The sequence below is a fragment of the Balearica regulorum genome, chromosome 2 (genome assembly GCF_011004875.1).
Source record: "Balearica regulorum gibbericeps isolate bBalReg1 chromosome 2, bBalReg1.pri, whole genome shotgun sequence".
NCBI lineage: Eukaryota > Metazoa > Chordata > Aves > Gruiformes > Gruidae > Balearica > Balearica regulorum.
The window spans coordinates 105,552,858-105,580,740 of NC_046185.1; the positions used below are offsets into that span (position 1 = coordinate 105,552,858).

The 27,883-nt window shown below is 37.4% G+C and overlaps 1 protein-coding gene and 1 long non-coding RNA gene across 3 annotated transcripts in view; one reads left to right on the plus strand and one right to left on the minus strand.

Moving 5' to 3' along the window:
* The window catches only part of LOC142600488 (uncharacterized), a 71,230-nt gene extending 52,793 nt beyond the window's left edge, over positions 1 to 18,437 (minus strand). Inside the window, exon 1 of the long non-coding RNA XR_012833993.1 lies at positions 18,325 to 18,437. This is a non-coding gene — a long non-coding RNA (uncharacterized LOC142600488). The remainder of the gene's footprint in view (positions 1 to 18,324) is intronic.
* The window catches only part of SLC9A3 (solute carrier family 9 member A3), a 56,166-nt gene that overhangs the window by 20,610 nt on the left and 7,673 nt on the right, over positions 1 to 27,883 (plus strand). For both annotated transcript variants that reach the window (XM_075745278.1, XM_075745277.1), the window contains exons 2-10: positions 6,177 to 6,479; positions 14,210 to 14,370; positions 16,322 to 16,400; positions 17,186 to 17,363; positions 18,244 to 18,464; positions 20,438 to 20,640; positions 21,452 to 21,541; positions 23,471 to 23,541; positions 25,805 to 25,934. In XM_075745278.1, the coding sequence (XP_075601393.1) occupies positions 6,177 to 6,479; positions 14,210 to 14,370; positions 16,322 to 16,400; positions 17,186 to 17,363; positions 18,244 to 18,464; positions 20,438 to 20,640; positions 21,452 to 21,541; positions 23,471 to 23,541; positions 25,805 to 25,934 (1,436 nt within the window). The remainder of the gene's footprint in view (positions 1 to 6,176; positions 6,480 to 14,209; positions 14,371 to 16,321; positions 16,401 to 17,185; positions 17,364 to 18,243; positions 18,465 to 20,437; positions 20,641 to 21,451; positions 21,542 to 23,470; positions 23,542 to 25,804; positions 25,935 to 27,883) is intronic.

Below are 27,883 nucleotides of genomic sequence, written 5' to 3' on the forward strand. Positions count from 1 at the left end.
GTTTAAGAAACATTCACTATTAGTCTGAACTAGGTGATGTGCAAAATGAAACTGACATACATTGCCCTCAGTATCACGAGAGGACCACAGTGAACACTACAGGCAGCCAATAAAGATCAGGGATTATATGAGACTGTAAACCAAGACTTAGAAGTAATTTTAAAACAGTGATTGTTCAGCTTCTCTTTAGATACTGGGGAGGTCAGGGTATCTGGATATCCTACATGTACAGCTTAATGAGAAAAAAATTGTCAAAGAATCTACAAGAACCTTTGAAAGGAGTTTGTAGATAAAAAACAGGGAAAAAAGGATAGAAAATACACAGTTCTCTCTGCCCCAGCATCTACACACAGTTCCTACACCATGAATGCTGCAAGCTCTGGCCAGGGTCTTGCATAGGCTACATCACACATTTCTATAATGCTGCTGCTTCTTTCTTGATATGGCAGATGCAGCTGGTTAGTCTGAGCTGAAATCCATTAACTGAATGCAACTAATGTGTGGAGATATGAAGTAAGACAGTGGCCAGAGATGCATGCTTTGTAGGGATGGTGGAAGCAAAATGATCCCTTCTTGAGAACGTGCGCTTCATATTATATTTTAGACAGTGTGGCCATTCCCTGCTCAGGTAGACCAACATAATAGGAATGGATTGGGACTTTCTAGAGGCTTTTGGATTGCATTACTGTCCAGCAACACTTGATCAATTTAGTTCACAAACTGTTATTTGATTATACTTTCAGCTCTTATACAGGCAAGGTAAAGCAGATTTTTCCATGTGTACTACTGGAATATATTTCAGATTTACTTTTTTTTTTTTTTTTTTTTTTTTTTTTTAAGTAATAACATATATCTGCAGAAAACATCACTGAAAAAAACCTGCAGAAAGAGTAGTAGTTTAAAAATAGAATTCCCCCTCTATAACACTAAGGAGAACATGAACAGGTAGATAAGATAAGAAATGAAAATTTCATGATTGCCAGAGTCCAACTGCTGGAAGATGTTTAGAAGAAAGATTTCTCTTCGGGCAGAATATTCTTCTGAGGAATTTATTCATGCCTTCACTTAAGTAGCTTCTATGTTGTGCCATTACAGGAACCTGATTATATACCACCTTGGAAATACTATTATTTGCATCTCTGTAAAGTAAATATAAAGAATCACACAGAAAAGTTTGCAGCATTTTGCTGTCATTGTGGTTAATGGCAAGGGTTCTTATCAGGTACAGAGAAGCAAGTCCTGGATCTCAAATTGGAAGCATTCATGGCTTAATTTAATATAACTTCATCTTTATAAGTGAAAATAAAAGCTTAAAACTGAAAAATAGACTAATAGTATACTATCAATGCATATTCGACGCACTAGCAAAAGTGCATATGGTAGACCCCATACCTGTCAGTAGCAGTGGTAGGAGGAGCTGAGAAATGTTTGCAAATTCATATCTATGCTTTCATGGGAAGTGTGGAAATGATAAATCTGAAAAAAACAGGTCAAAAATCTTTTAATAATCTCAATGATTTTGTGATTCTTGGATTTAATCCGAAGATACATGGAAGAGAAACTTCAGCAGAGAATTACTAGCATTATTGTAAGTCAGTTCTTGATTTTTTCTGGATGACATGTGGCATACCGTGCACATACATACAGTAGGATTTGTGATTGACTGGGACAATGATATTATCTGAAAAATTTATTCCAGTGTTTTCAGGGCCTTGATTTTACAGTAAGAAAGTTAATGGAAATGTCATTAGTCACATGAGATAGTGCTGAAATGACCATATAAATCCTGAAATTTAACAGTATATGAAATAGGCAGTTTCAGATTTTTATTTTTGCAGCACTGTATTTTCAAAAGGTGGCAAATCTATCTTGAATTGTTTATTTCAGCTGGAAAGAAAGCACAAAATTCTGGAACTAAGTCATTTAAATATTTTGCTTGATAAGCAAAAATCGGTATTCTTTAAAAATAGGAGCTATTAGAGATAATTTGGAAAGAAATATCAGAAAACCCTACTTCAGAACTTTTTGTGTGTGTGTCTACAAATATGAAGTGAATTGAGCATGAATTGTACATTATCTCTTATTTATTATTATTTTATTTATTATTCTTTTATTTATTATTACTTTATTTATTACTATTTTATTTATTATTGCTATTTAACCAGTCCTTTCTGTCTTAATTTCATTTAGCGACTGAGAAAAATATTATTCTGTTGAATCACTTCTTGCAAAGCAGTCTTAGATGGCCTTAGAAAGCAACAGATAGTTAACTGCATGCTGTGAATTCCACTGAAGCATTTAAGTTACTGTATTTCTAAATGTGATAAAAAGTAACTTACTTCTTAAAGTAGATTTCTTTAGTCAAAAGAAACTGGTTCCAGGTTTCAAATCATAGATTGCTAATTTGTTTTGTCTTTCTCATCAGATACGTTAAATGTCACAGTCCCTTTTCTTGGATCTCAAAGGAAGTGTCAGAAAAAAAAAAGTCACAGGAAGTTTATAATATGTAATTGTTGCTTAACTTTGTAGAAAGCATCTAAATCAGCGATGCTCAGCTTGAATTTAAACACACTTTACCTGCTAGCCAGTCCAACCCACTTTCAAGCCAGGTTTAGCATGTACTGGATGGAAAGCATATGTTTAACTTTTTTCACTAATACTGTGCCTAGACTTAGGCAGATGAATTATAAATGATAAATGTTAAAATTTATAGATCACAAGATTGCCCTGTGCACTGTTATTTCTTTTATGCCATGGACTGGCTATGGTTTTTCTTCCTTTGCCCTTTTGTTGTCCTCATTAAAATATACTCATGTACTTTTTGTTATTAACAGCAGTGAAACATTTCTGGGTCCCTCACAGAGCAATTTATCTGTTAAATAGCATTGCATGCTATCCTTCCTCATATTTGCAATTTCTTTCACAACAGAATCAAACTAAACTCCTTGTCCATTATTGCTGGATTGTATTTTACTCCTCAGTCAGGTGAAATACCTAGCCATGCTAGACATTTATATGTAATTAAAGCTTCCAATTCTTCTACTTTGTCATGGGCACATAATTCATTTTGTGGGACTATTTCTGGATCTCTCATAAGCAAGTAAGGGTAAACTTTATTAAGTGAATGTACTGTCATTATATCAGTTTGTAACACACTCAGAATATATTAGGAACATACCTTCAGGATAATGAATTTTTAAAAAACATTAAGGAGTGAATTTGGAATTAAACTATCTCTATCAATTTGTATAAATGTAATAACTACTCATAATGCACCATCTTGATTTAATGTATTTTATGCACATAGCCAGGAAAAAAAAAAATCAATCATTGTTAAAGTGCAAATATGAATGCAAACATCGATCTAAGTTCCAATTACATCTTAGTCTAGAACTATTTACTTGAATTTCATCAGTTGTGGTATTTTCCTTTTACATATTTCTATGTTTATAGACATTAGGATTCTGCTAATCATATTGCATACTATCTGCCTGCAGAGTTAGCTAGGCAGTTACCTTAAACCAAATATAGTCTAGCCTTCAGATTTTGCTTGGGCCAAAGACAAAAAAAAGAAGAGAATTCTCTAGTGCCCTGTTCCATTCAATGACTATCCTGTCCACAGCCTGCATTCCTAAACTATCAGAGTAGAAGAGTTTATTGCTGATAGTATTAAAATCTGGTACAGATAATCAGTCAATTGGAGTTAAAGGGAACACAGACAGACATGATGTAGCTGATTCACTGGGAACATGTGACTTCTAGGAGGAGACAGTGTTATAACCAAAATCAAGTTGGCTTTCCAGCACTCACTGGGAGAAACTGGATTTGGTTGTAAAGGTGAGAATTTTACACAATATGAGTTTTTAGCTGGACATGAGGTTTCTTCCAAATGTCTAGTTCTGAAAAATCTTCACAGGTTTATTTTAAATTTTTAACTTTAACTTCTTGTAGTCATGGCTTATCTGCAAACATAGAGTAGGAAAAACACACTTGGTTTAGTAAGACTAGCTCAGCAACATTCATTTTCAGGGATAAGGAGATAATCCCTACTCTGTGTGGTGATAAATTAGTTGATAATTCACTGACTGGAAATTCAAGAAATCAAGAATGACCAGTAGGAAAAACTTTTGAGAAGTTAAATGCTACAATTTATACACATAGAATAGTAGCTAGGGGTTTTTTTTGTTTGTTTCGTTGTTTAGTTGGTTTTTTTAATGCAAGCCCAAGGGATTTTATCATAAAGAGAGGAAACTAGCTGGGAAAAAACATAGTGCTTGTTTCTGTGAAGTGTTATTCAGCTATTGATTACATGACACAGATGATATAGAAAACTGGCATGGTTTAGCCAACTTCACTGAATGCAGTTTGCTTTCACATGTGATTGATGTTGTATTAATCCCAGTTTGAATTTATGTTCTAACCTGGTTTAGTTTTCAAGTCTTATCTACAAACACTTAGGAAAATTTACGTTCATGCTCATTGCTGGTATAGGCAAGCTGTTGTCATTTTTCCTTTTATGTTTTCTGGTGAGGCCACAGTTGTTATACAACTAATAGAACCATCTTACTGTGGAGCTACTATAATGGTGGGAGATGCTTCTAATGTTGCCTGTGTAGATACAGCCAAGACAAAGACAGGTCAGGAATGGGGCCCTTAAAAACACTCTAAAAGGTAACTAGTAAATGTTTCACTAGGATAAATACTTGGCTGGGAGGAAAAACAATGGTCTTTCAGTGAAGTAGCCTGGTTAAGATCTCTGCATAGTCGTGAGAAAGATTATTCCAGTATACCTTAAAAGGCTGGAATTCTTAATGATGGCTTCTTGTCCAAACTAGTTTTGAGATAACTTGCATTACATTATAAAAGTTTCAACACAGTTCTAGGCTCAAACCAGGAGAAATTTGGTGGCTTTTAGTGGAATTTTCTTCCTAAAGTGAAATTCACATTTTCAACACAAAGCTATATAGGTAAAATCCCATTTATTGGGTCAGTATGACAAAGTTCCAGCATTCAGACCATCTGGGACACATCAATATTCAAGATAAACTGAAGGAAAAGCTCACAGAAATTCCAAGAAAGTCAATTAGCACACCCATGCTTCCTTATTATCAAACACCTTTGCCACCTCCTCCTTGTTCATGTTCCATCTTTCTTTGTAGACTTGACTTGTCACTGTTCTTTTCTCTGCTTTTTTTTTCTTTTATCTGATACCCAAGTGCACTATAAATATATGTTGCCACATATATTTGCAATCTTACTTGTGTTTCTGTCATCTTAAACAGTCTAATTTTTTCTGTCTTGGCCATGCGATCTTTCTGTCTCTTTAGATTCATTCATGGCACTCAGTAATTTTCTCTCCCTCTAATTATTGGTTAGTTTAATAGTATTACCATACCATTACATATTTTTCTATAATAGATAGCATATACTGCTCATCTTTATTAATAGATTTGGCATACTACTGTAAGGTACAGATTTCGTGACACTGTTTATAAAAAGAATGTAGCCTGTTGCAGAACCATTTCCCATTAATATATCTCTATATGAAGAAGGCATCGCTAAAGCCCCCGTTCCTCCAGAAAGCCTCTGAATTAAATGAAATCCTTACTAGGGGAGATTTTGAGGAAAAGGCCCAAAAGGGATCTCCCATGATATCAGCTCCATTGTGCTCTGCTGCAGGCTATATTGTCATATAATATTGTTCATAAATTCAAAAAGAGTTGTCTTGAAACTAGTTCTTCTTTCAGCATTCTTCTCCCATCCTCCAATAAACTTGCTAGTACACTGACAATTTTTAAAGACAAATGTTGGGAGGTCAGATGTGTATTTTTAGATGCAGAAATAAACCATAAAGTCACACATTTCCAGCACTTCTACCATTTCTTTTCAGTCTTTCACTTACTGCTTTGCACAGAACACCATCTTTCCCTAAACAGATCTTGTATCAAGAAGATAATCCAATAAAGGAAATAAATGTCATGGAATATTGGTTTCATATAAGTTGAAATATGCTGGATAAAAATCTCAAAATCACCCTTTTTCATGCATGCTTTTCAGTCTAATAACAATGAAAGCAGGAAGTTCGTGTGAAGTCAAAATTGCCAGCTAACAACAGTTGTTGCTCAAATTGTTTCTCCATTCCAGTTCTGACAAACTTTTTTCCTCTTTCCTTGCAGTTTTCCATTTGTCCCACAAAGTCACTCGGGTGGTTCCAGAGAGTGCTCTGCTGATTGTTCTTGGTCTTTTCCTTGGTGGCATTGTATGGGCAGCAGATCACATTGCCTCCTTCGCCCTTACACCAACTGTATTTTTCTTCTATCTGCTGCCCCCCATTGTTTTGGATGCTGGATATTTTATGCCAAATAGATTGTTCTTTGGAAATCTTGGTTCCATCCTTTTGTATGCTGTCATCGGGACAGTCTGGAATGCTGCCACAACTGGTTTATCTCTCTATGGTGTTTATCGGACAGGAATAATGGGTAAGTTTGATCTGTGAAGGCACAATTGTGAATGCTACTGTATGCCAGCTGTTAGATGGATGCTACTTTACAACTTAACAACTCTTTTCAGCAGAAAAATCCAATTTTAATGGGAGCAATTTGTAATATTCTTACCAAATTTAAGAATGATCTGAGAAATCTTCTCTGAAGCAAGCACAAAAGGGACTTGAATCTGTGTGTCTCATATTTCCCTGCCTAAATGTGTGCATACACTCCCAGGATAAAGCTCAGGATTCATCCTGCTAATGGACATCTGGACAAAAATACACTCTGAAGGGCTTGTTTCTTTCTGCTGTGATAGAAACTTTCAAAGTTACTGTGAAATGGAACTGTCTTCCTTCAGTCAGATTTAATATTAAATAAGCAATGGTTGCTGAGTGGGTACGTATGCACAACACATCTCTATTTTGTCTTCTGAGGCGGGAAATTGTAACTGAAGATTTACAGAGCCAAGTAGTACATGTAAGATTCACTCTGTCTTAATTATACTACAATATAAGGGCATGGGGCTGCTAGAAAAGGCACAGAACAGCAATTCTTAATCTCCTCAGCAGGTGTGACATGCACATAAGCTATGTACTGCCACCTCAAGAACAATAATTCACATTGTAGGTGGATTGCATGTATTTTGAAACAGGCATCCTATATATGCTTTTTCAATGTCTGTACTGAAGAAGCTCAAGAGCCCTTCTAGGACAAAATTCTCTTAGGTTAGTGAGTTCTAGAAAGTATTTACAGGACTTTGAGATCCTGGACTGAGTGAGCGGCTCCAAGACCACAAGCGTTGTATGAAAGGCTCAACGGCTAGTCATGGGGCTGTTCTCTAACCACAGTGGTGCAAAAGCAACTCAGCAATTTACCACAAACTTCCTTTTCAGTCCAGATAAAAAGAGTGCCTCAAATGTCAGAGGTTGCAGATGTTGCAAAGAACATTTTGGTGATGAAGAATTAAACTATTACCTGATTATTACAGATGATAACAGAGTTTTCTAGCCTCAAAAATTGCTCCCATTGTCCAGCACAGGGACGTAGCAGAATTTGGGACTGGTTTCTTTGAAACTGAGCATAAGATTGGGATGCCTGTTCCATCCATTTTAAGGGAAACCTGTGTTGTCCTTATTTGAAAATCACAATCTATAACAAGAAGACCACAGATTTGTTCATATAAGACTCATCTTATGTAATTGCAGATGTTTACAATATCGACATCTACAATAGATTTAGCTTACGTTTTTGGTATTTACCTTACTATAACTCACATTTTATAAGTAACAATTTCTCTTTAGAAGATACAAAGGTGACAGCTCAGATGCAGACACTATAGACTTTTATAGGTAGGTAAGATGTTTTATGTATTTTCAACCTGTAGGCACAATGTATTGCATCCAAAATTTCACATTTATAGTTAAGTACATGTTTTCAGGAACAAAAACAATGACAAAGGGATATTGCTATTGCAACAGATTGGACAAGGATTTCTTTCTTTAAATATTCAAGTTGCTTGCAACAATTTAAAAAATATGACAAAAAATATTTTATTAGCATCATGTTCTGGGAAATATAGTGAATTATAATTACTTTAAAAAATACACTGATAAAAATCATTAAGGAACAAGCATTGACCTCTTTATAATATGTGAAATGGAAAAGTCAAGTGTTTTCCTGAAAAATTTTCAGTGAAAAATCCATTTATCTCTTGCTCTCCTCCCAATCTGTAAAAAATTCTCAGCTAACTGTAAAAGCTGGAGTTGATGGCTACATGTTCTGCTTCATCATCATGCAAATCTTTCAGTGACAATATACTAGAATTCTGAGCTTACAGCTAAACAGGAGAATCAGCCCCTACCAGAGGTCACAGCTCTACAAGCTAAAAATAGGGATGTTAACAAATGTAACCAATAAACTGACATGCCTGGTGAATTTAAATGGTTAGAATGAGCATTAATTGGTATACTGTGGGGGCCTGTCTTTACCACCAAAACCTATTATAACCTACTAGAGTTCTAATTTCAGTTATGGAAAAGGCCAGAGAAGCCTGTCCTTGATTCAAACTGTATCATTCTCCAGCAAAGCTAAGTAGGACTTTAAAATATCTACATGACACATACTTACTAATCCACTAAATACATTCTGTTGACCTCCAAGACATCAGGAAGATCTGAGCAGCACACTTTGTGAAAAGCCTTGCTGTTGTTATTTACTTGCTGAAGATAGGAGAATGCTGAGTTAATTTCTAGAAGAGTTCATAGCAGCCTCTGGTCGAAAGGGAAAAAAACACAACTACAGGCTGGGCAGAGAATGGATTGAGATTGGATTCTACAATTGGAGTGAATAATGCTAAAAGTAATATCATTAAAACGTAGTATATCCACTACAGACTGCAATGAAGGATGGGCAGGGCAGACGAGGAGGGGGCGTCGCCCTCTATGTCAATGACCAGCTGGAGTGCATGGAGCTCCACCTGGGGATGGAGGAGGAGCCCACCAAGAGCCTATGGGTCAGGATTAAAGGGAGGGCTAGGGCAGAGGACATCACAGCAGGGGTCTGCTACAGGCCACCTGACCGGGGGACTGAGCAGATGAAGCCCTCTATAGGCAGATAGGAGCAGCCTTATGTTCACAAGCCCTGGTCCTTATGGGGGACTTCAACCACCCTGATATCTGCTGGAGGGACAATGCAGCTGAGTGCAAGTGATCCAGGAAGTTCCTGGAATGTGTCGATGACAACTTTCTCTTCCAAGTGATAGAGGAGCCCGCAAGGAGAGGTGCCATGCTGGACCTTGTTCTCACCAACAAGGAGTGCCTGGTAGGGGATGTGAAGCTCAAGGGCAGCCCTGGCTGCAGTGATCATGAAATGGTGGAATTCAGGATCCTCAGGGCAGTGAGGAGGGCACACAGCAAGCTCACTACCCTGGACTTCAGGAGAGCAGACTTTGACCTCTTCAGAGATGTGCTTGGTAGAATACCATGGGACAAAGCCCTGGAAGGAAGAGGGGCCCAAGACAGCTGGCTAATATTCAAGCATCACCTCCTCCAAGCTCAGGAGCGATGCATCCCGACAAAGAGGAAGTCGAGCAAAAACACCAACAGGCCCCCATGGATGAACAAGGAGCTCCTGGGCAAAGTCAAACAAAAAAAGGAAGCCTACAGAGGGTGGAAGCAAGGGCAGGTAGCCTGGAATACAGAGAAACTGTCCAAGCAGCCAGGGATGAGGTTAGGAAAGCCAAAGACCTGATAGAAATAAATCTGGCCAGGGATGTCAAGGACAACCAGAAAAGCTTCTATAGGTATGTTAGTGATAAAAGGAAGACGAGGGAAAATGTGGGTCCCCTCCGGAATGAAACGGGTGACCTGGTTACCCAGGATATGGAGAAGGCTGAGGTACTCAATGATTTCTTTGCCTCAGTCCTCACTGGCAAATGCTTGAACAACACTGCTCTGGTCACAGAAGGCAAAGGCAGGGACTGGGAGAATGCAGAACCGCCCACTGTAGGAGAAGATCAGGTTCAAGAATATCTAAGGAACCGGAAGGTGCACAAGTCCATGGGACCTGATGAGATGCATCTGCAGGTCTTGGGGGAACTGGCGGATGAAGTGGCCAGGCCACTCTCCATCATATTTGAGAAGTCCTGGCAGTCTGGTGAAGTTCCCACCGACTGGAAGAGGGGAAACATAACCCTCATTTTTAAGAAGGGTAAAAAGGCAGACCCAGGGAACTACAGGCCAGTCAGTCCTACCTCCGTGCCTGGTGAGATTATGGAGCAGACCCTCCTGGAGACTATGCTCAGGCACATGGAAAACAAGGAGGTGATTGGTGACAGCCAACATGGCTTCACTAAGGGCAAATCGTGCCTGACAAATTTGGTAACCTTCTATGATGGGGTTACAGCATCTGTGGATAAGGGAAGGGCAACTGATGTCATCTACCTGGACTTGTGCAAGGCATTTGACACTGTCCTGCACGACATCTTTGTGTCTAAATTGGAGACACAGATTTGATGGATGGACCACTCGGTGGATAAGGAATTGGCTGGATGGTCGCACTCAAAGAGTTGTGGTCAACGGCTCAATGTCCAAGTGGAGAACAGTGACGAGTGGTGTTCCTCAGGGGTCGGTACTGGGACCGGCGCTGTTCAACATCTTTGTTGGCGACATGGACAATGGGATCGAGTGCAGCCTCAGCAAGTTTGCTGACGACACCAAGCTGTGTGGTGTGGTTGACCCACTGGAGGGAAGGGATGCCATCCAGAGGGAACTTGACAGGCTGGAGGGGTGGGCCCGTGAGAATTGCATGAAGTTCAACAAGGCCAAGTGCAAGGTCCTGCATGTGGGTCAGCACAATCCCAAGCACGACTATAGGCTGGGTGAGGAATGGATTGAAAGCAGCCCCAAGGAGAAGGACTTGGGGGTATTGATTGATGAGAAGCTCAACATGAGCTGGCAGTGTGCGCTTGCAGCCCCAAGAAAGCCAACCGTGTCCTGTGCTGCATCAAAAGAGGCATGACCAGCAGGTCAAGGGAGGTGATCCTGCCCCTCTACTCCGCTCTGGTGAGACCCTACCTGGAGTACTGCGTCCAGCTCTGGGGGCCCCAGTACTGGAGAGAGATGGAGCTGTTGGAGAGAATCCAGAGGAGGGCCACGAAGCTGATCAGAGGGCTGGAGCACCTCTCCTATGAGGACAGGCTGAGAGAGTTGGGATTGTTCAGCCTGGAGAAAAGAAGGCTCCGGGGAGACCTAATCGCAGCCTTCCAGTACCTGAAGGGGGCCTACAGGAAAGATGGTGAGGGACTGTTTATCAGGGCACATAGTGACAGGACAAGGGGTAATGGGTTCAAGCTGAAGGAGGGTCGATTTAGATTAGATGTTAGAAAGAAATTCTTTACTGTGAGGGTGGTGAGGTACTGGAACAGTCTGCCCAGGGAGGTTGTGGAGGCCCCCTCCCTGGAAGTGTTTAAGACCAGGCTGGATGGGGCTTTGGGCAATGTGGTCTAGTGGAGGGTGTCCCTGCCCGCAGCAGGGTGGTTGGAACTAGGTGATCTTTGAGGTCCCTTCCAACCCAAACCATTCTATGCTTCTATGATTCTATGAACTCCATCCAAATTACTTCCAACTTTACCATTGAATGGACCATCAATATGAAAGTGCATAATCCCAATTGGATTACATAGTTTTCCTACATAAACAAACATAAAATCAGTTCTTTGTTTGCATCCAACATCCTTATGGATATTATAATTTGCAGAAGAAAAAGAGAGAGGGTGATAATAGAAAGAAATCTTTCTTTAGAAGTGAAATTAAAGGATCAGCACCTTAACTATTAATTAACAGCCATACCAGTTCACTTTCACAAAATAGGAAGAAAGTCTCTAATCCTAAATCTTCCTGATTTATTGCACCTAACTGTTCACCATCTGCTGGAGAACTAACACACGTAGAACTTCTCTGTGAAATAATTGTGGTTGTGACTAATGCTTAGAAAAGCTTTTCCTGTACAATCTAGGTCATAATGACAACATGTTGAAAATGTGTAGAAGTCTTACGATTTCTGGGATTTAAGACTTGGCCCAGTGAACTTACCTTGCTCAGGTGTCATTGCTGACAGTCACTCCAGATTCTGGTGAGCTGGAGGAAGCAAGGTTCATGTATCACTTGGAAATAACTTGCATTATTAGTCTAAATAAAAGTCTCATTTAGAAACCCCATGCCTCTTGACACTGCTTTGTAGGAATTATAGATGTGTCCTAACCTTTCCATAAATATTTGCTCACTAGCTTTGCAAGTCTTCAAAGAATGTACCAATGATTATAATTGGTAACATATAAAAAAGATAAGCAATCTTAGTGAGCCAATTTATTTTAAAAGCTTATGTTCTATTGTACCCTGATAACTGGTAGTTATTGTCATTGGGCTTGTTCCTTCCTTAAGCATGGCAGAGAAGGACAACATTTGATGAAACCATTGCTTAGATTCAGGTTCAAGGCTTTTCTCATCATTTTTGGCACAGACTTCAGCTCACTGGTTCAACCCCTCTCTCACACTAAAATTGATAGTTTCAGTCCTCATTAACAGCCCAATATGTCCAAGAGTGAACAATATTATTTCTGTATTTGAAAATACAACGTAGTTATATGTCTGTGCAAACTATGAATTTCTGTTTTCAGGGCCTTACCAAGGTCCCTAGAAACTCTATGGAAAACATTGTAGATGGTCTGATTGGCAGACAGCAGCTAAGAGAATATGCCCTTCTGCAGCTCCCCCAGATTATTGGCCATTGTTGCATACAACAGGGTGTTGTCTACTCCTGTCTCTGGCTGCCAATGTAAGTGTCCTCTTGAGTAAATAGGCCCACGCTGTTTTGAATCAAAAATATTCCGAATCTAGTTTCTGTTTCAATTACCTTCCAAGCACTAAACAGTCTGGATTTGAAAAATTACCTCATAAGAATTCTTGCTAGAGAAGTGGCCATGTTGTTCTATAAGTACCTTACAGGCAATATTGATCCTTTGGCTATGGCTACTGACTGTCATTGTCTGACTCATGCCTCCAAATCATTTAATCAGATGGATTTCTCCCTCAACTGTAGAAATCATGCCTGATAGAACTGTCTATTAATTATGGGCATTGGCCTCTGCACTGTGTTCTAATGAATGAACATATTCCTTCTTTGCTCTTCCTCATATAATTTTGGGCTTCATCACCTCTTAATGAACCTTGCTACCTTCTCTATCCATTAATGAACACAAAGGGAATTTTCCTGCTCTCTACCCTTTCAAAAATCTGTTCCCCAGAAAAAATGACTTTGATACCACTCTGATTGCATGAAGAGGGTAAACTTTGCAAGATATTGAGGAAGCTGAACAAAGCAATCTTTGTGGCTCTCCTTTTTCTGTTACTTTTAAAAAGATAGTGATGCTTGTCTCAGTCTGTTTGCATAACTGAACAAAATAACCTTAATAACTAAAAGAAGATTTAAAAAAAAATAAATAAATACTGGGTTATTTTGTCACCAGAGTTTTGTAGTTCCAAAACTTTTGAAATCATTGCCAAAATTCCTAAGGGGCTACAACACCAACATATTGAGGTATGTTTTAGTCCTTCGTCTATTTTATGGTCCACTTGCAGACAATTTTACAGTGGCCCCATGAATCATGATTTAGGAACAAGTGGCTTAACTGCAACTATCAATTAATGCCTACTTGAATAAGGAGGCCATGAGTGGTGTTTAACTGCACTGAGTGCAGTTAAGCCCTACCTCAGCAGTTCTTAGCAACTAAGAGTCAAATTTGGCCTGTGGCATGAAGTATTTTGGAACATTTACTTCAGGAGTACTGGTATATTCCTCTTACCATCTTGTCAGTTCCCAGTTATCCTGAGATAATTTACTCAAGTTAGATAAACTATACCACACACGAATACAAAGCCTATTTAGATCTGGAAATACTTATCTCAAGTGCCTTGCCATAAGAACAGGACTGTAGCGCTCCCAGAATCAACTTTGATTCACATGGGCCAATGCTGGATCCAACAAACCTTGTAGGATACAAGGTGACAGAATGCAGAACTTGTTGAGTAGTTTCTGTGCCATGCTTTCCAGTTGATGCCCTAGGATCCCTATTTTTAAAGATTTTGCATTGTCTGTAATATCACAGTCTGACATGACTATAGATAACAGAGACCTGACTCTGCTTATACTTTGCCTTGTTTTTGAAGGCCACCTGAATACTGGACTGCTGGACTTCCTCCTGTTTGGCAGCTTAATTGCTGCTGTGGATCCTGTAGCTGTTCTGGCAGTATTTGAAGAAGTCCATGTCAATGAAGTTCTATTCATCATTGTTTTTGGAGAATCGCTTCTGAATGATGCTGTAACTGTGGTAAGTAAATTATATATCCCAAAGCCACCCAATCTCTGGAATGTTTCTTCTGAGGTCTACTTTCCCATTAAATGAAATACTGTATCAACTGTGTGTATCTACTCATGTGTAGCATAGCTCATTGTGTTCTCTGTCTTGGTTATAAATACTGTATTGCAAAAAATAAATGTTTGAGCATGAAAGCTATTTGGAGCCCATAAGTCACATAAAATTATGCAATGTTGGGCTGGATGAGCTGGGGTGACTTACTGAAATTAGTTCCAGGGATTTTAACCCTTTCTTTGCTGTTTCTTTTTAATGCACATACTCTTTTCTGCATGTTTCCATTATGCCCATAATTTATATGTATAGCTCAGATATATAGACAGTGAGAGAGAGAATACTCACCAAAGTGCTTATGCCTGTTCCCTCTCTTCTACTTCAATCAGATGTTTATCAAACAGATATATAACAAAGAGCCAATTTGGAAAAAATTGTGCGACATTTTAGAAAGTTTCTGGTTTGGGTTTTTTTGGTAACATTAATTTCTGGGGTACTTTTTTTGTGTATGCTCTTTTTTTATTATTTAGAAAGAAAAGGAAACCTTAATAGCCTTTAACAGACTTAAAACAATCCCAATTTTCTGCTGATGTTTTCATTTTGACTGAAATATACCTTTTCTTTTCACACAATTTTTTTCTCAGAATAAAATAGTCAATAGTTTTGTAGTATAGTGGTAGTGGGCAGAAGGGACCAGGAAGTCCTATGGCAGAAAGATGCTATGCAACTGAGTTGCTATAGAGCTTCAATTCACTTTTTTAATCATCTCCTTTTTCTGCTCCTGCATATCTCCAAAGGAGGGTAAGACATGTCCATCAGGCTCCGTGACTTAATTTTTTGCACTGAAAGGTCACTGGCAGAACCCTAACTGTTCACATGAGTTTGCAAATGCCGTTTAGGGCCTCCAGAGAGATATAATTGCCTTTTGAAACTGGTCTCATTAGCACTTCTGGGGTACTACCAGAAACAAATACTAAAATAAACCCTTGATGAACTCAAGCATCAACATCACTGGCTTTCAGAAGGAAATGAGGTTTTGTTACTGTGAAATGAACACTCTACACTCACTCTACAAATAAAAGAAAGTTTGATTGTTTGATGAAGAAAATCCAGAAGAGAAGAATAAGCATGATCAAGAGTCAGAAAGCACAGCCTATGAGAAAGTTTGAAACAACTGGAGTTCTTACCTTGAAAAAGGAAAGACTGAAGGACAGAAGAAAGTGGATGATGCAGCATGCTTTAAATGCAAATATGTATAAGACTAATGTTAAAGCCATAGTGAAGTTCTCCATCACTGGAGCAATTAAGAATAGATTGGAAAGGCATGTCTTAAGAATGATCCTCACACAAACCTCCTCAGGCAGGAGTATGGAGAAGATGAATTCTTTATGTTCAGCACTGTCACTGTTAGTGATATTTTAAATTTTAATTTTAAAAGTTTTAGTAAAATTATTATAGTTTATTCTCTTTTCTGTTCAACTTATTTTATGTATGTTCAACCTCTTTCAATCCAGTATCTTATTATTACCATCTTATTATTATTTTATTAAGTATCTTGTTTATCTTATACAGGTGATTAAAGAAATCTGCCAAATAATACCTGGATTTTAGAGTGAGAACTGCTTTAGAAAAAACATCCAGATGCAGCAATTCTTCTTATAGATAGAAATCATACCGAAATAAGAAATAGAAAGTTGTTTTTTTAAAAGAATATTAGTTTCTTCTTGCTCTACTGCATTTTTTCCATTTTGAAAAATTCAAAAATCTGCAAAATCTTCTTCACTACACACAGAATTTCCCTCAGTCATACATAATTTCAGAATTTGTAATGTTGTGGCCCATAATGACATCATTATTTTAAAAGAGGCTTAATTCTGGAGCAAATATTAAGTTAGTCTACTTTTCTTTTTAGGTGCTGTACAATGTGTTTGAATCTTTCGTTACAATAGGTCCAGAGAATGTGACGGGGACTGAATGTGTCAAAGGCATAGGTGCGTAGAATTGAATTCCATATCACATCATTAATTTACATATGCAGATTTTTAAACAAAATTTTAAGCTATCAGTAACTTTTATTTTTCAGCCCTTTCCTTTGTCACTTATATTCCCATACTCCTGTGACACAGACAAATGTCTTAGGAAAATAAATAAGTGAATATTCCTGAATATTTGGGAAACTTAATCAGATTAGTTTTCCTTGAGGAGACTTAACAGATGTGGAGTTCAGTTGTTTAAACCACAAAACTTGCCAGCTATACATATTTTCTTTGTAGTTTATAACGTCCTTAGTTTCAGCATATGCTCTCCCGGCATTCCAGGAAAGTTAAGATTGCATATGGGCATTCTCGTTCCTTATCACTGATTGCCATCAAGTAACATTTGCCAGTGACTGTCAAGAAATGTTATTTACCTAAAAATTTAGTCACTATTTCCCATTCCAAGCATGACATGATACTACATTATGTTATGAATCAATGTTTTAACAGTGACTTTGGCATATTCTATAATACACTTTTGGAAAAGCATTTGTTTACAGAATGTGTGAAAAAATTGTTCAAAGAAATATAGTGGCTTTTGAATAAGTCTAAAATAGTGGCTTAACAGAGAGTAACCTCATTTTTTCTGCATTCATATACTAAGTGCTCAAAAGCAATTCATGTTGTTGCATTTTAGAAATAATTATTGATGTGTCCTCCAAAATTTTTTCTGATTTGCTGGCCATACAATAGAAGACAACTAGTTCAAGTCATTATATTTCTACTGTTTTGTTTTTCAGTGTCATTCTTTGTGGTGAGCCTGGGTGGGACACTGGTTGGCATTTTCTTTGCATTCCTGCTCTCATTGGTCAGTCGTTTCACCAAGCATGTGAGAATCATTGAACCTGGATTTGTGTTTATCATTTCCTACATGTCCTACCTCACAGCAGAGATGTTTTCTCTCTCCTCTATCCTTGCGTAAGTCTCTTTTTATTACTGCCTGTGAAGGGGCTGAGAAGGGAATATGGTTTTTAAAAACATTGAAAATATCTAAATTATATAGGACAGCTATAGAATATGACACTCATGAAGCTTATGCTGGATATTACTATCTTCACACTGCAGTGGATTATAGTTTGCAAATACTTACATTCAGCCTTGAAAAGGAATGTAAGTTTTCCAGTATCTGCTCTGCAACATGAGAACTTCCTTTGCAAAATACAGACTTGACTCTTTCCTCTTTGTGATTAATAATATTTCAATAACTAACAGTTGCCCATTTCTATTGACATCTTTCCCTATAATTTGTAATTAAAACAATATTTTTCTAAGGCGTTATGTGAATGTCCATTATTTGCTGCTCTCACTGTCTTGACTGGCCTGTTACGGTTTGCCTAAATCTTGCCTGTTCTGGCTTGAGTACCTCTGTGGTCTTTCTCTTTTAGTATCTATTGATTCCTGGCATACCTTTCTTCTCAGTTTTGCTTGTCATGATTGTAGATGCTAGAGTGAGTATATTCAAGATCTGAAAATCTTACTGCAATCAGATCATTAGTTTAAGATTATATGTAATTTAAAAAATATATAAAATTTTGCATGTAAAGCAGTATGGTAATCTGAAGAGAATTAAGGTCTGTTATGACCTAATGAAATGCTGTCTTCTAACCTCTTGGAGTGACTTCAGGAAGAATGTCTGAAATATGCTTTTTTACCTAGATTAGACTGCACAATGGCTCCTGAACATATTTTTTCTTTAGGAATTAAATGGTGGGTTTTTATCACTGTGTGACAGATGAAAATAATATTAAATGTTACAACAAATGTTTTCTGAACAATTGCTTCTTTTTTTTTTCCCTAGGATAACTTTCTGTGGCATCTGTTGTCAGAAATATGTCAAGGCTAACATATCTGAACAATCTTCTACAACTGTAAGATATACCATGAAAATGATGGCCAGTGGAGCAGAAACTATTATCTTCATGTTCCTGGGAATTTCAGCTGTAAATCCAGACATCTGGACTTGGAATACAGCTTTTATTCTGTTGACTCTGGTCTTCATCTCAGTGTATAGAGTTATTGGTAAGGGGATGATCTTCTTCCTGTCCTTGCATTGTATTGTTAATGCAATCACACATTCTTCTGAAAAAGGAAAAAAAAATAATTTCGAGTTCTAGAATTGTTCCTTTCCAAAAAATCACATTTATTTTAGTTGAATTTATGGTTGGTTTGAGATTAGGAGAGTACATCTCTGCAGTAAGCTTCATCATATGCTGAAAATACAATAGGATTTCACTTCTGATGACGTGTGAGGATATGATTAGCCAAGCAGTTAACATCAATCACACAGTGGCTAACCTTTGTTGACTCAGCACATGGTATTGGCAAAATCTCCCAGTGAAATGGACTTTGTTCTTTAACTTGCAGCCTAGCAAAAGATGTGAGTCCTGTCAACCATCTCTTTCCTTCAACTCTTTCAATTTGGTAATAAAGAGATTGTCTTAAGCTAATTTTATGGTTGATTTCAAGTTTGAGACACACAGTGATGTAAGACCATAAATAATTACACCACAGGTTCTCTGGCTTAAGAAATAATTCTCAGGGACTGCTGAAAAACTGAGTAAATAAGACTATGGCAGGTAGAGATTACCTACTGTCAATTTATTCGGTTTATATAAGTTTGCAAACATTTCAAAATACCAATGACTATTTGCCCAACTATGTAGTTCTACTATTTAATCACTGTTTTGTGAAATAGCACAGGGGTTAAAATTGCAAAGCTGGCATAGAATGAAGTACTTCTAGAGAGTAACACACAGTAATGTGGTGTATGTACTTACATCTGGGAATAAATTAAATGGGTTTATTTACCTGTTTGTCTTGAATTAAATTCAAATAAAAGATAATGTTTCTATCTATCTAGCTGGCAGTTTTCCTAGAGTCTGTATTCTTACTCTGTCTAGAGATTCCTGGGCTGAATGAAGGACCTAGCCTCATGTCCTCCTTTCTAAATAGTCTATAACCATTGTTCATTTAGCCACCTCTCAGGAACTGCTGATGTGTGTGAGGTGTTTAAACAAGTTTTCAGTACCTTGACTTTGTCACTTCTATTCCTGGAACGAGTAGTTAACAATCCTGTAATAACTATGATCAGTAATTAAATAGTAAATATTCAGCAATAACAATATGCATGCATTAAAGTAATTAAGTTTAGACATTGATAAATTACTAAAGACTTGATGATATTGGGCCTTATGTAATTGCAGCTCTCATACCCTTGGAGTCAGATTGGTGGCATGAATTAATTCTCAAGGTCCCCTCCAATAGAGACCTTGCTTACTGTGATACACACAAGACAGTCTTCCCTTAGCACAAGTTCAAAGTTCTCTAAAAAGAGAAATATCTCTTTTGCACTGGTTAACAGTCCTGGCCTTATGCAGTGGGACACACATGCTGTGCCACTCTCAGGAGTGGTGAATCTGTTTTCCTTGTGTATGGTGGGAGCTCTGGGAGATGTTGTGATTCTAGAGCTTTAAGTCTCCTACAGCAGGCAGCATCTCACCTGTAGGCCTGAAGACAGTGTTAGCATAACTACACAACCCTCCATAAGACAATGACAAATGTCATTTTTAGTGATTTGTAAAAAGTACCACACTTACTCCCTAAATCAACACTGTTTCAATCTGTTTATCTTCCTGTTATAAGACCCTGCGCATATCACTGACTATGGCGCTAGAAATTCTATTCTTTCTGAACTGTGAATTTCAAAGGTCAGCACATAGCAGAACTTCACCTGTAGGTCCTATGCCAGAGGGCAGCACTCTCAGAAGAGCTGATGGCTCACAGAAGCTAACTCTCGCCTTTGGCTAAACATAAAGGAGAAGATACCAAGCGGGCTTGCCCTCCTTGGCAGTGTAGCAATATAGAGGAGAAAGTAGATGGTGTAGAGAATTTGTTATGAAAGCAGACTGGCGGTACTGTTTCTGTTACAAATAGCTGGGATATTGACAGTTCATAAGAGTACTTCTAGACATGCTGGCATTTGTTTTTTATAGGTGTAGTTTTACAGACATGGATTCTTAACCACTACAGAATGGTCCAGTTGGAGATAATAGACCAGGTGGTGATGTCATATGGTGGACTACGTGGAGCGGTTGCTTTTGCTCTGGTTGTACTTCTGGATGTGGACAAAGTGAAAGAGAAAAACCTGTTTGTCAGCACAACTATCATTGTTGTGTTTTTTACTGTTATCTTCCAGGTAATTCAACTTCTCAAGCATGCTTCTTGCAAGGAGAAGGCGTCCTAATGCTCCAAAGTACCTAATACTTAAAGCAGTTAGCTGAAGGTTGCGTATTGTTTCACTGAACTGAAAGCATAATTGTATTTGTAATTTTAGTAACAAAGATCCTATTTTATGTTTTCATATGGCATCACAAGGGACAAAACACAATTTCCTCTGTGCTAAAAAATGTTCAGTGTTACCTGCTTGGTATTAATAGTGCTCAAGTTAATATCTGATTAAACATCCTTCACCTCATGTGAATAACTATAGGGAACAGTCCTTTTTACGGGCAAATACAGTCATTAAGCTGATGTATCTGAGCCTAAGTCCTTGTTTTAAAATATAACAGTAAGCAGTGGGACAAGAAAGTATTTAGCATCCAAACAAAATAGCACTTTCTGGATGAAAAAACTCCAACATTAATTTAAATGGAGATATGTCACTATATACCAGCTTGGAATTTTTTCTCAATTTTATTATAGAAAGTTTAATTGTGGTCACAAACTCCTGGTATGTACAGAAAATACCACCTTCAATGGTACAAAAAACCACTTTAACCCTTCCACTACCATATTTTTCTTATGGAAGATATATTTTTCCACTGGTTGGTGTCTTTTCAAACCTTTGTAATAGGAGCCGAGGGTACTGCATTATTTTATCTTCTAAAGTGGACAGCGATCATTTGAGGAAGTATAAGAACCATCATATAACATACAAAAATGCTCTATGACCAGCTGGAAGAAAGTCTAAGATAATTTCTTTTTTATTATCATGTTTCAATTCTTAGGGACTGACTATCAAGCCTTTGGTACAGTGGCTGAAAGTGAAGAAAACTGAACACAGAGAGCCAAAACTGAATGAGAAACTTCATGGCAGAGTAAGTTATTTTTAAACAAAACTATGGTATCTTTTGGATTTTTACAGAATGTCTTAAGAGAAAAAAAATACTAGAGAAAATTTCTTTTTGGAAGGGAGGGGAGAGTGAAATTTCAAGTGCAAAATCCTTCAAATATTTCAAAAGTTATCTGTAGGCTGTAATTTGTCTTTGGGTTGAGTCCTGTGAGAGGATACTCAACTGAAGGTTCTGGTCTTTCACTTGAGAATTCATTGAGGCTGACAGTACTGGAGAAACAGCACGGCTGGAATATGCTTCTTTCTCTTCATCTAAAAGAGAAGGACATTTGATTGCAGATCACTAGGGCAAAGCATGTGGAAGTAAATGTATTTTTCCTTCTTAAATATTGTTTGTTTATGGAAAAGATATGAAAGCAGGCTTTGTAGCTTGCATATTACATAGAAAGGTAGTCTGCTGCCCAGTGCAGATGTTAACTATATACTGAAATTCCAGATTAATGGTAAGAGTTTTATTTAGTTCAGTGTGAATGCTCTGTGTGCCTGGATTTCTTTAACCTTTTAAAAGATTTTAAAACATGATCTCTTCCAATTCACTTTCACGCAACATGATAAAGTTTTTATTCAGTAAAAGAAAATACACATTTTGAATACAAATATAGGTTAAAGGACAGAAGACTATAAAACATCTTTCATGGCCGCCTTTAATTCACAAACTTTTCAAATTTACATAGCTATCCTGCATTGAGTATTTCAACACATTCTTGTATTAGTTTCTAGTCTTGTCTGTTTTCACATTGGAAGTTACCTGAAGTGAATTAACAACTTAGTGATGGACAGGGTTTGTTTCTGAGGAATTCTTTTACAGACTACTGGATAAATACATTATGCGTTTGTTATTCAGCCATTCAAATTTCCATTTCTGTTCAAATATTTTACTATTTGAAAATCAGGATTCTTCCCCCAGGTGAAGAAATACAGTCTGTCTACATTTACGGGATATACCTTTGCATGTCAGTTAGTAGTGCGGGCCAAGCAGTAAAGTTAATCCTAACTCTTTGTAAAGTTGTATGTACTGATTCACCACTTCCTAGAACATTCTAGCATACACTGTCTCTCAGGAGGCACAGTGCTCCAAGAATTGTATAAATTGCAGCCTTCAGAGAGAGAGAGCATTGTCTATTCTCAGCAAGTAAGAGGGACACAACTTATTTATAATATCATTTTCTCCACTTCTATGTCAGATATCTCCTGAGGCAGTAATTAATATTATATTCAGAAATAATCTGTATCACTCATGTTTTTCTAAACCTAGCATGCTGTATATTCTGCAGTAATCACTCCAGTGTTCAAAGTGAAATGTTAACAACCACATACAGAAAAAGACCAAATTCTACCTGTAGCTGCCTTGGTTTGAATCAAGAGTTATAAACCTCTATCAGCTATTCAGGATTTCTATCAGCTATCTAATATACCCAGAATGGGATTTTGTCCTAGATATCAAAAGAATGGTGCTTACTTCTGCTCTGAGGGAAGCATGGATTCCTGAAATGTCCTGAAACTCCCTAGAAAGATTAGAGAAATTTTTCAACTGATTTAACCACCAACACTAACAGTGGCTGATATATTCCACAGGGCAGAAATGGAGATGGTAAAACAAGTCTATAAAAGGAGTCTTAAAATTGAATGTTAAAATGGGGGCTTAAGTATCTTTTTGCTGAGACCCTTGTAATTCAAGAATACTTAGTGAATTTGTAAAGAACTGGTTAGAAAGGTCAGGACCTTTGAAGAAAAGCATGTAGTAGCTAGTGTTTCTGTAAATGGGAAAAAAATCTGCTTAGCAGCAGTAAAATTATTCTCCATAGTCACCTGGTCTAACCTGACATAAATTGAGCTATTTTCTAATTATGCCTTTTATGTTTGTAAAGGTATTAATTCCACTTTCACTTTCTAGGCCTTTGATCATATTCTTTCTGCCATAGAAGACATTTCTGGACAAATAGGACATAATTATCTGAGAGACAAGTAAGTAGGAACTAACTTGGAATGCTGAAATACTGCTAGGAAATCTTATCTGTAAATTATGACTTTTAAAGCCTGTGAGTTTAGGGACAGCCAGGATATCAAATGTAGTTTAAAAAGTTATATACTGAAAATACTGGAAATATAGCAAATGTGAAAATAATTTTTGCCCCCTACAACTGGAATCTTTTCTTTTTCTTCCACAGTTCAGATTAGGCCTTTGCAAATGCCTCATTTCACATCCAGGGATCAGTTTCCCTCAAGATTTGAGAACTTCCTATTTGCATAAGATTTAATCTAAAATATTAATGTTGGTCCTTCTTTGTAATACTACATTTCATGAACATTATTTGTGTGTGGAGACACTAAAAAAACCTCAACTAAGACACTGCTAGCTGTTTATCCTATTTCTACAAAGGATGTGTTCAACACCTCTGAAAGTGATGGCAGAGGGTGCTTTGAAATGACTCAGTTTAAGCCTATTAGTTTGAAACCAATAATGAAAATTATGGATCATTTCCATCCCCCTCTGCTTATAGTTGATTCATCTTGAGAGAAGCAAAATTACTCAGTTGAAAGATACAAACACCATTTTCTTTAAAGTACATAAAGATGGGCAGACTTCCGTAATCTAGATGAATAAATGGAAAAATAATAAAAAAAAAAGGACGTTAATTCTGGACATCTTTAAGAGTGTTATTTAAGGTTAGGCAGTCCTCTCCCTGGAGTTAGGTCCTTTCATAGGTGCAGACAGTCACAGTTCTGACCTGCTGATGTTCTGCTGACTCATCATGTCAATTCCAATCCAAAAGCTGTATGGTTGTGTTAGCTTTCTGCAGAGCACTCCCCTAACCCTTGCTGAGAAGCTGAGTACATTAGCTCAGGTTTAGTATTATGCTTATGTAACTATACGACTCCTAGGTTGGAGCTAGACTGTATCAGAGCTCAAGCAGAATTGCTCACCTGTCTGTACCCAGTTATAGGGACAGTCTCCTTTATTTCCTTTTGGTCTTTGTTCATTTATGCAGTGAAAAATTTTCATGAGGCATCACAAATAGAACATCCTCTTTCTCTGGGTCTAAACTTTTAGTTTACTTCTTGGGAATGAATTTCAGCAGGCTCTAATACTGGGGAATACATCCCCAGTTTTTAAATACTGTCTTGAAGATGGAGCTAAATATTTTTAAAGTGGCAGATTAGAGTTTGACTTCTTAGATGTCAGAAAGTAATCTCCCTGAGTAACAAGAGAACAAGTAGCTTAATGTAGATTCATGGTTGAGTGTGTGGTTTGATGACTAATGTATTCTGAATGAGACCACCTTAAGTCTGCTTGTTTTGGACAATACGCTCATGAAAATGTTGCTTCCTCAAAGAAATGGCAGCCCCTAGCATCCTCGCTGATGTGCTCAGGTGTGCAGCCTGAATTAGAGACTGCTTGTCAGATGTTCTGGCTAGAGAAGAGGAATAGTTATAAATTCTGTGAACAATGTTTAACAACAAAAAGGTTTCAAAAATCTGAATAAAATGTTGTAAACTCAAAATAGTCATTGGGCAAGATGGTTAGAATCACTTTGAATAGTAGTCTTCAAAGTTGCCTCATACCCTTTAGATAAAATCTTGAGGAAGGTAGATGAAAGTAAAGCAGCCTTTATCTTCTGGAGCTTAAATACGAAATGGCAGATATCCTACTATCAGATAAGCTTGGAAGTGTAAATCACAGAAAATACACATCACTTCTAACCCCCAGAGTACATGAATGGCATGAATAAGGCCCTCTATAAGTGTTTTTGGAAGGGCACTGCTGTTGTGAACTGATTTTCTAGGCTGGCTGTCCTACAATATAGCTGGGGAAACGCAGATTTCCTTCCAAAGGAGGAAAGAAAATTAAACTTTTAGAATTAAGCTATTAAATATAACAATGTATAATCAGAAGTGGAAAATTAAGGTAGCATGATTTTCCAGAGTATAAAATGTCCTAGTGACTCTGAAATGGGATACTATAATCATAGCACTCTTGCTGTTGTAGTAGTGTTTGGTAAGTGAACCAATGAATGCTTTGTGACAGCTGCATAACTCTGTAGCAGGCCTTTCCTTAACTTTCTTTAAATGCTAATTGAAAAGCTTCAACACACAAATCCCTCACATTGCTATGTTCACAATTTTTTAAAAAGTGCTTAGCTCACAAAAAGATCATTTATGCCAAGCTAAAAGTGCCGTGAAACTAAAATTGCTTGTTGTCATTAACGCAATTTGTTTCAATTATCAGGTGGTCCAATTTTGATAGGAAATTCCTCAGTAAAGTACTGATGAGAAGGTCTGCTCAAAAATCAAGAGACCAGATCCTTAATGTTTTCCATGAACTCAACTTGAAGGATGCAATTAGCTATGTGGCTGAGGTACTTATGAATACTTGTTGACATATTATAGCATTGTTTATATATAATTTGGGGTTTGGGTTTTTTTAAATGTATAATATAACCTAAAATTGTTCTATTGCAGATGTCTGAAAGAAAACTTTTTTCATTTCTGCTCTGTTTGGTTTTGGGTTCCCCCCCCCCCCCCCCAAATATCACCTGTTTGAGTGGTGTAGTTCTAGGTATTATGACTGATCCTCAAGTATGAGTATATTAAACTTATGCGAGTGTACTTTTTGTTGGATTTTACAGAGTAACTTTGTTTCTATATTCATTGCATGAAAAAAATACTGTAATTCAAAGGGGATCAGGCAAATTTGTGTCTCTAAATGTGTCAACACAGTCTGGCTCCTGCAGAACAGTGGTTCTATGTAATGACAAATCTGATTTGAAGAAACTCACTCACTTCCAAATGGTGTGGATATATGACCAAAGTAGTGGACTGCAATAATCTCATTCTGCCAGATCACAGTAATACAAAAAAATTGGGAAGAGTAACTGTAATACAATGGAATTATAACACCCATACTTCAAAAATTAGGGTTAAAGTGATATGCTACAGATAGATAGCAAACACAATCACAGAATTGTGAAGGTAGAGAAACTTAAGACTTGCAAGAGGAGAGATTTTTAAAGTTACAGAATGGAATAAAGTTACTGGTCTTCTGCAGGAGTACCATTCCCAGACTGGAACAACATTAACAGATTGTGTAAGAATTCCTAATCTTCAGTATGAAACAAGTCACTAGTCTTGAATCCCATATAGTAATGTTAGATTAAGTTAGATTATTAATTTTTAGGAGAGTTACCTTTTTCATGATACCTTACATATAGCTTGTCCATAATACAACGAAAACTGAGTTTCAGCTCTGCTGTTACGCTAAAACTGTACAATAAACAAGAGCTTGAAAGAGTTCAGTCTGAACCTAAATAAATTCCTTGCTGTTGAGAAGGGAGAGCCTAAACCAGGCAAAATGAAAATAATCCAGAGTAAGTGAATAGAAGCAACTTAAAATACAGTTCATAACTTCTTCGGCTAAAATTCCTCCACTGATGATATGGTATGGTATGATGTATGTATGAAACATTAAACTTGACTTGAAAAGAAAGTCAGATGCACTTAAGAAAATGGACAGGATGATGCTGACCCAGAATTTACTTTTTTTTTCTGCCTACAGAGGCCAGAGTATACTTCTTAATGCCACTGATCTGATCCAACACATACTACTGTAACATGTATGCAGGCTACCATAGTAAAAGGAAACATTTGTTTGATTTGCTCTATGAATATAAAATTGTAAAGGAGACATAATACAGTTACAGTTGGAGAAATGTAGATAAAATCTCTTTCAATATTCTGCAAGGGAGATGGTTTTTCTTGGTGTATTCTTTATTATAGTTTAAAATGTAGAGACCTGTTATGTGATTTCTCTCTGCTGTGATTCAAAACTATAGATGGGTTCAGCCTATATAACCACAATATGTCACTCAACAGCTACCTTTTACCTAAACAACAGATTATGCAAGCAGTAGGGGAAACTGTGAAGACATAAATCTGAGCTTTTCCAGCTTCACTTCTGTGACACTAGTTTTAGAACTGAAAGCAAATCTCATCTCTTCAGTATTTCATCTCTTCATGCCACAGCCTCTTTCAAATAGTCTTGTAGACTTGTACCACCACTTAACATTTGCTGCTTCCAGTCCGGTAGAGAATAGAAAACTTGGTGTTGTATCTTTGAAAACACTACTGTTAGTGCAGTGATGTGTTGAGTCATGGATATCCCTATGCACTTGGTTTGCAATGTGGTACAAAGTAAAGGGTCCGTCCCTGGAAGGGTCTGTGAAAAGAAAAAGAGTTAGACTGCAAAAGTGCAAGGATATAATTTGCAAATAGATTGAGGCCTAAGAAATCACTTACCTCCTCAAAATCA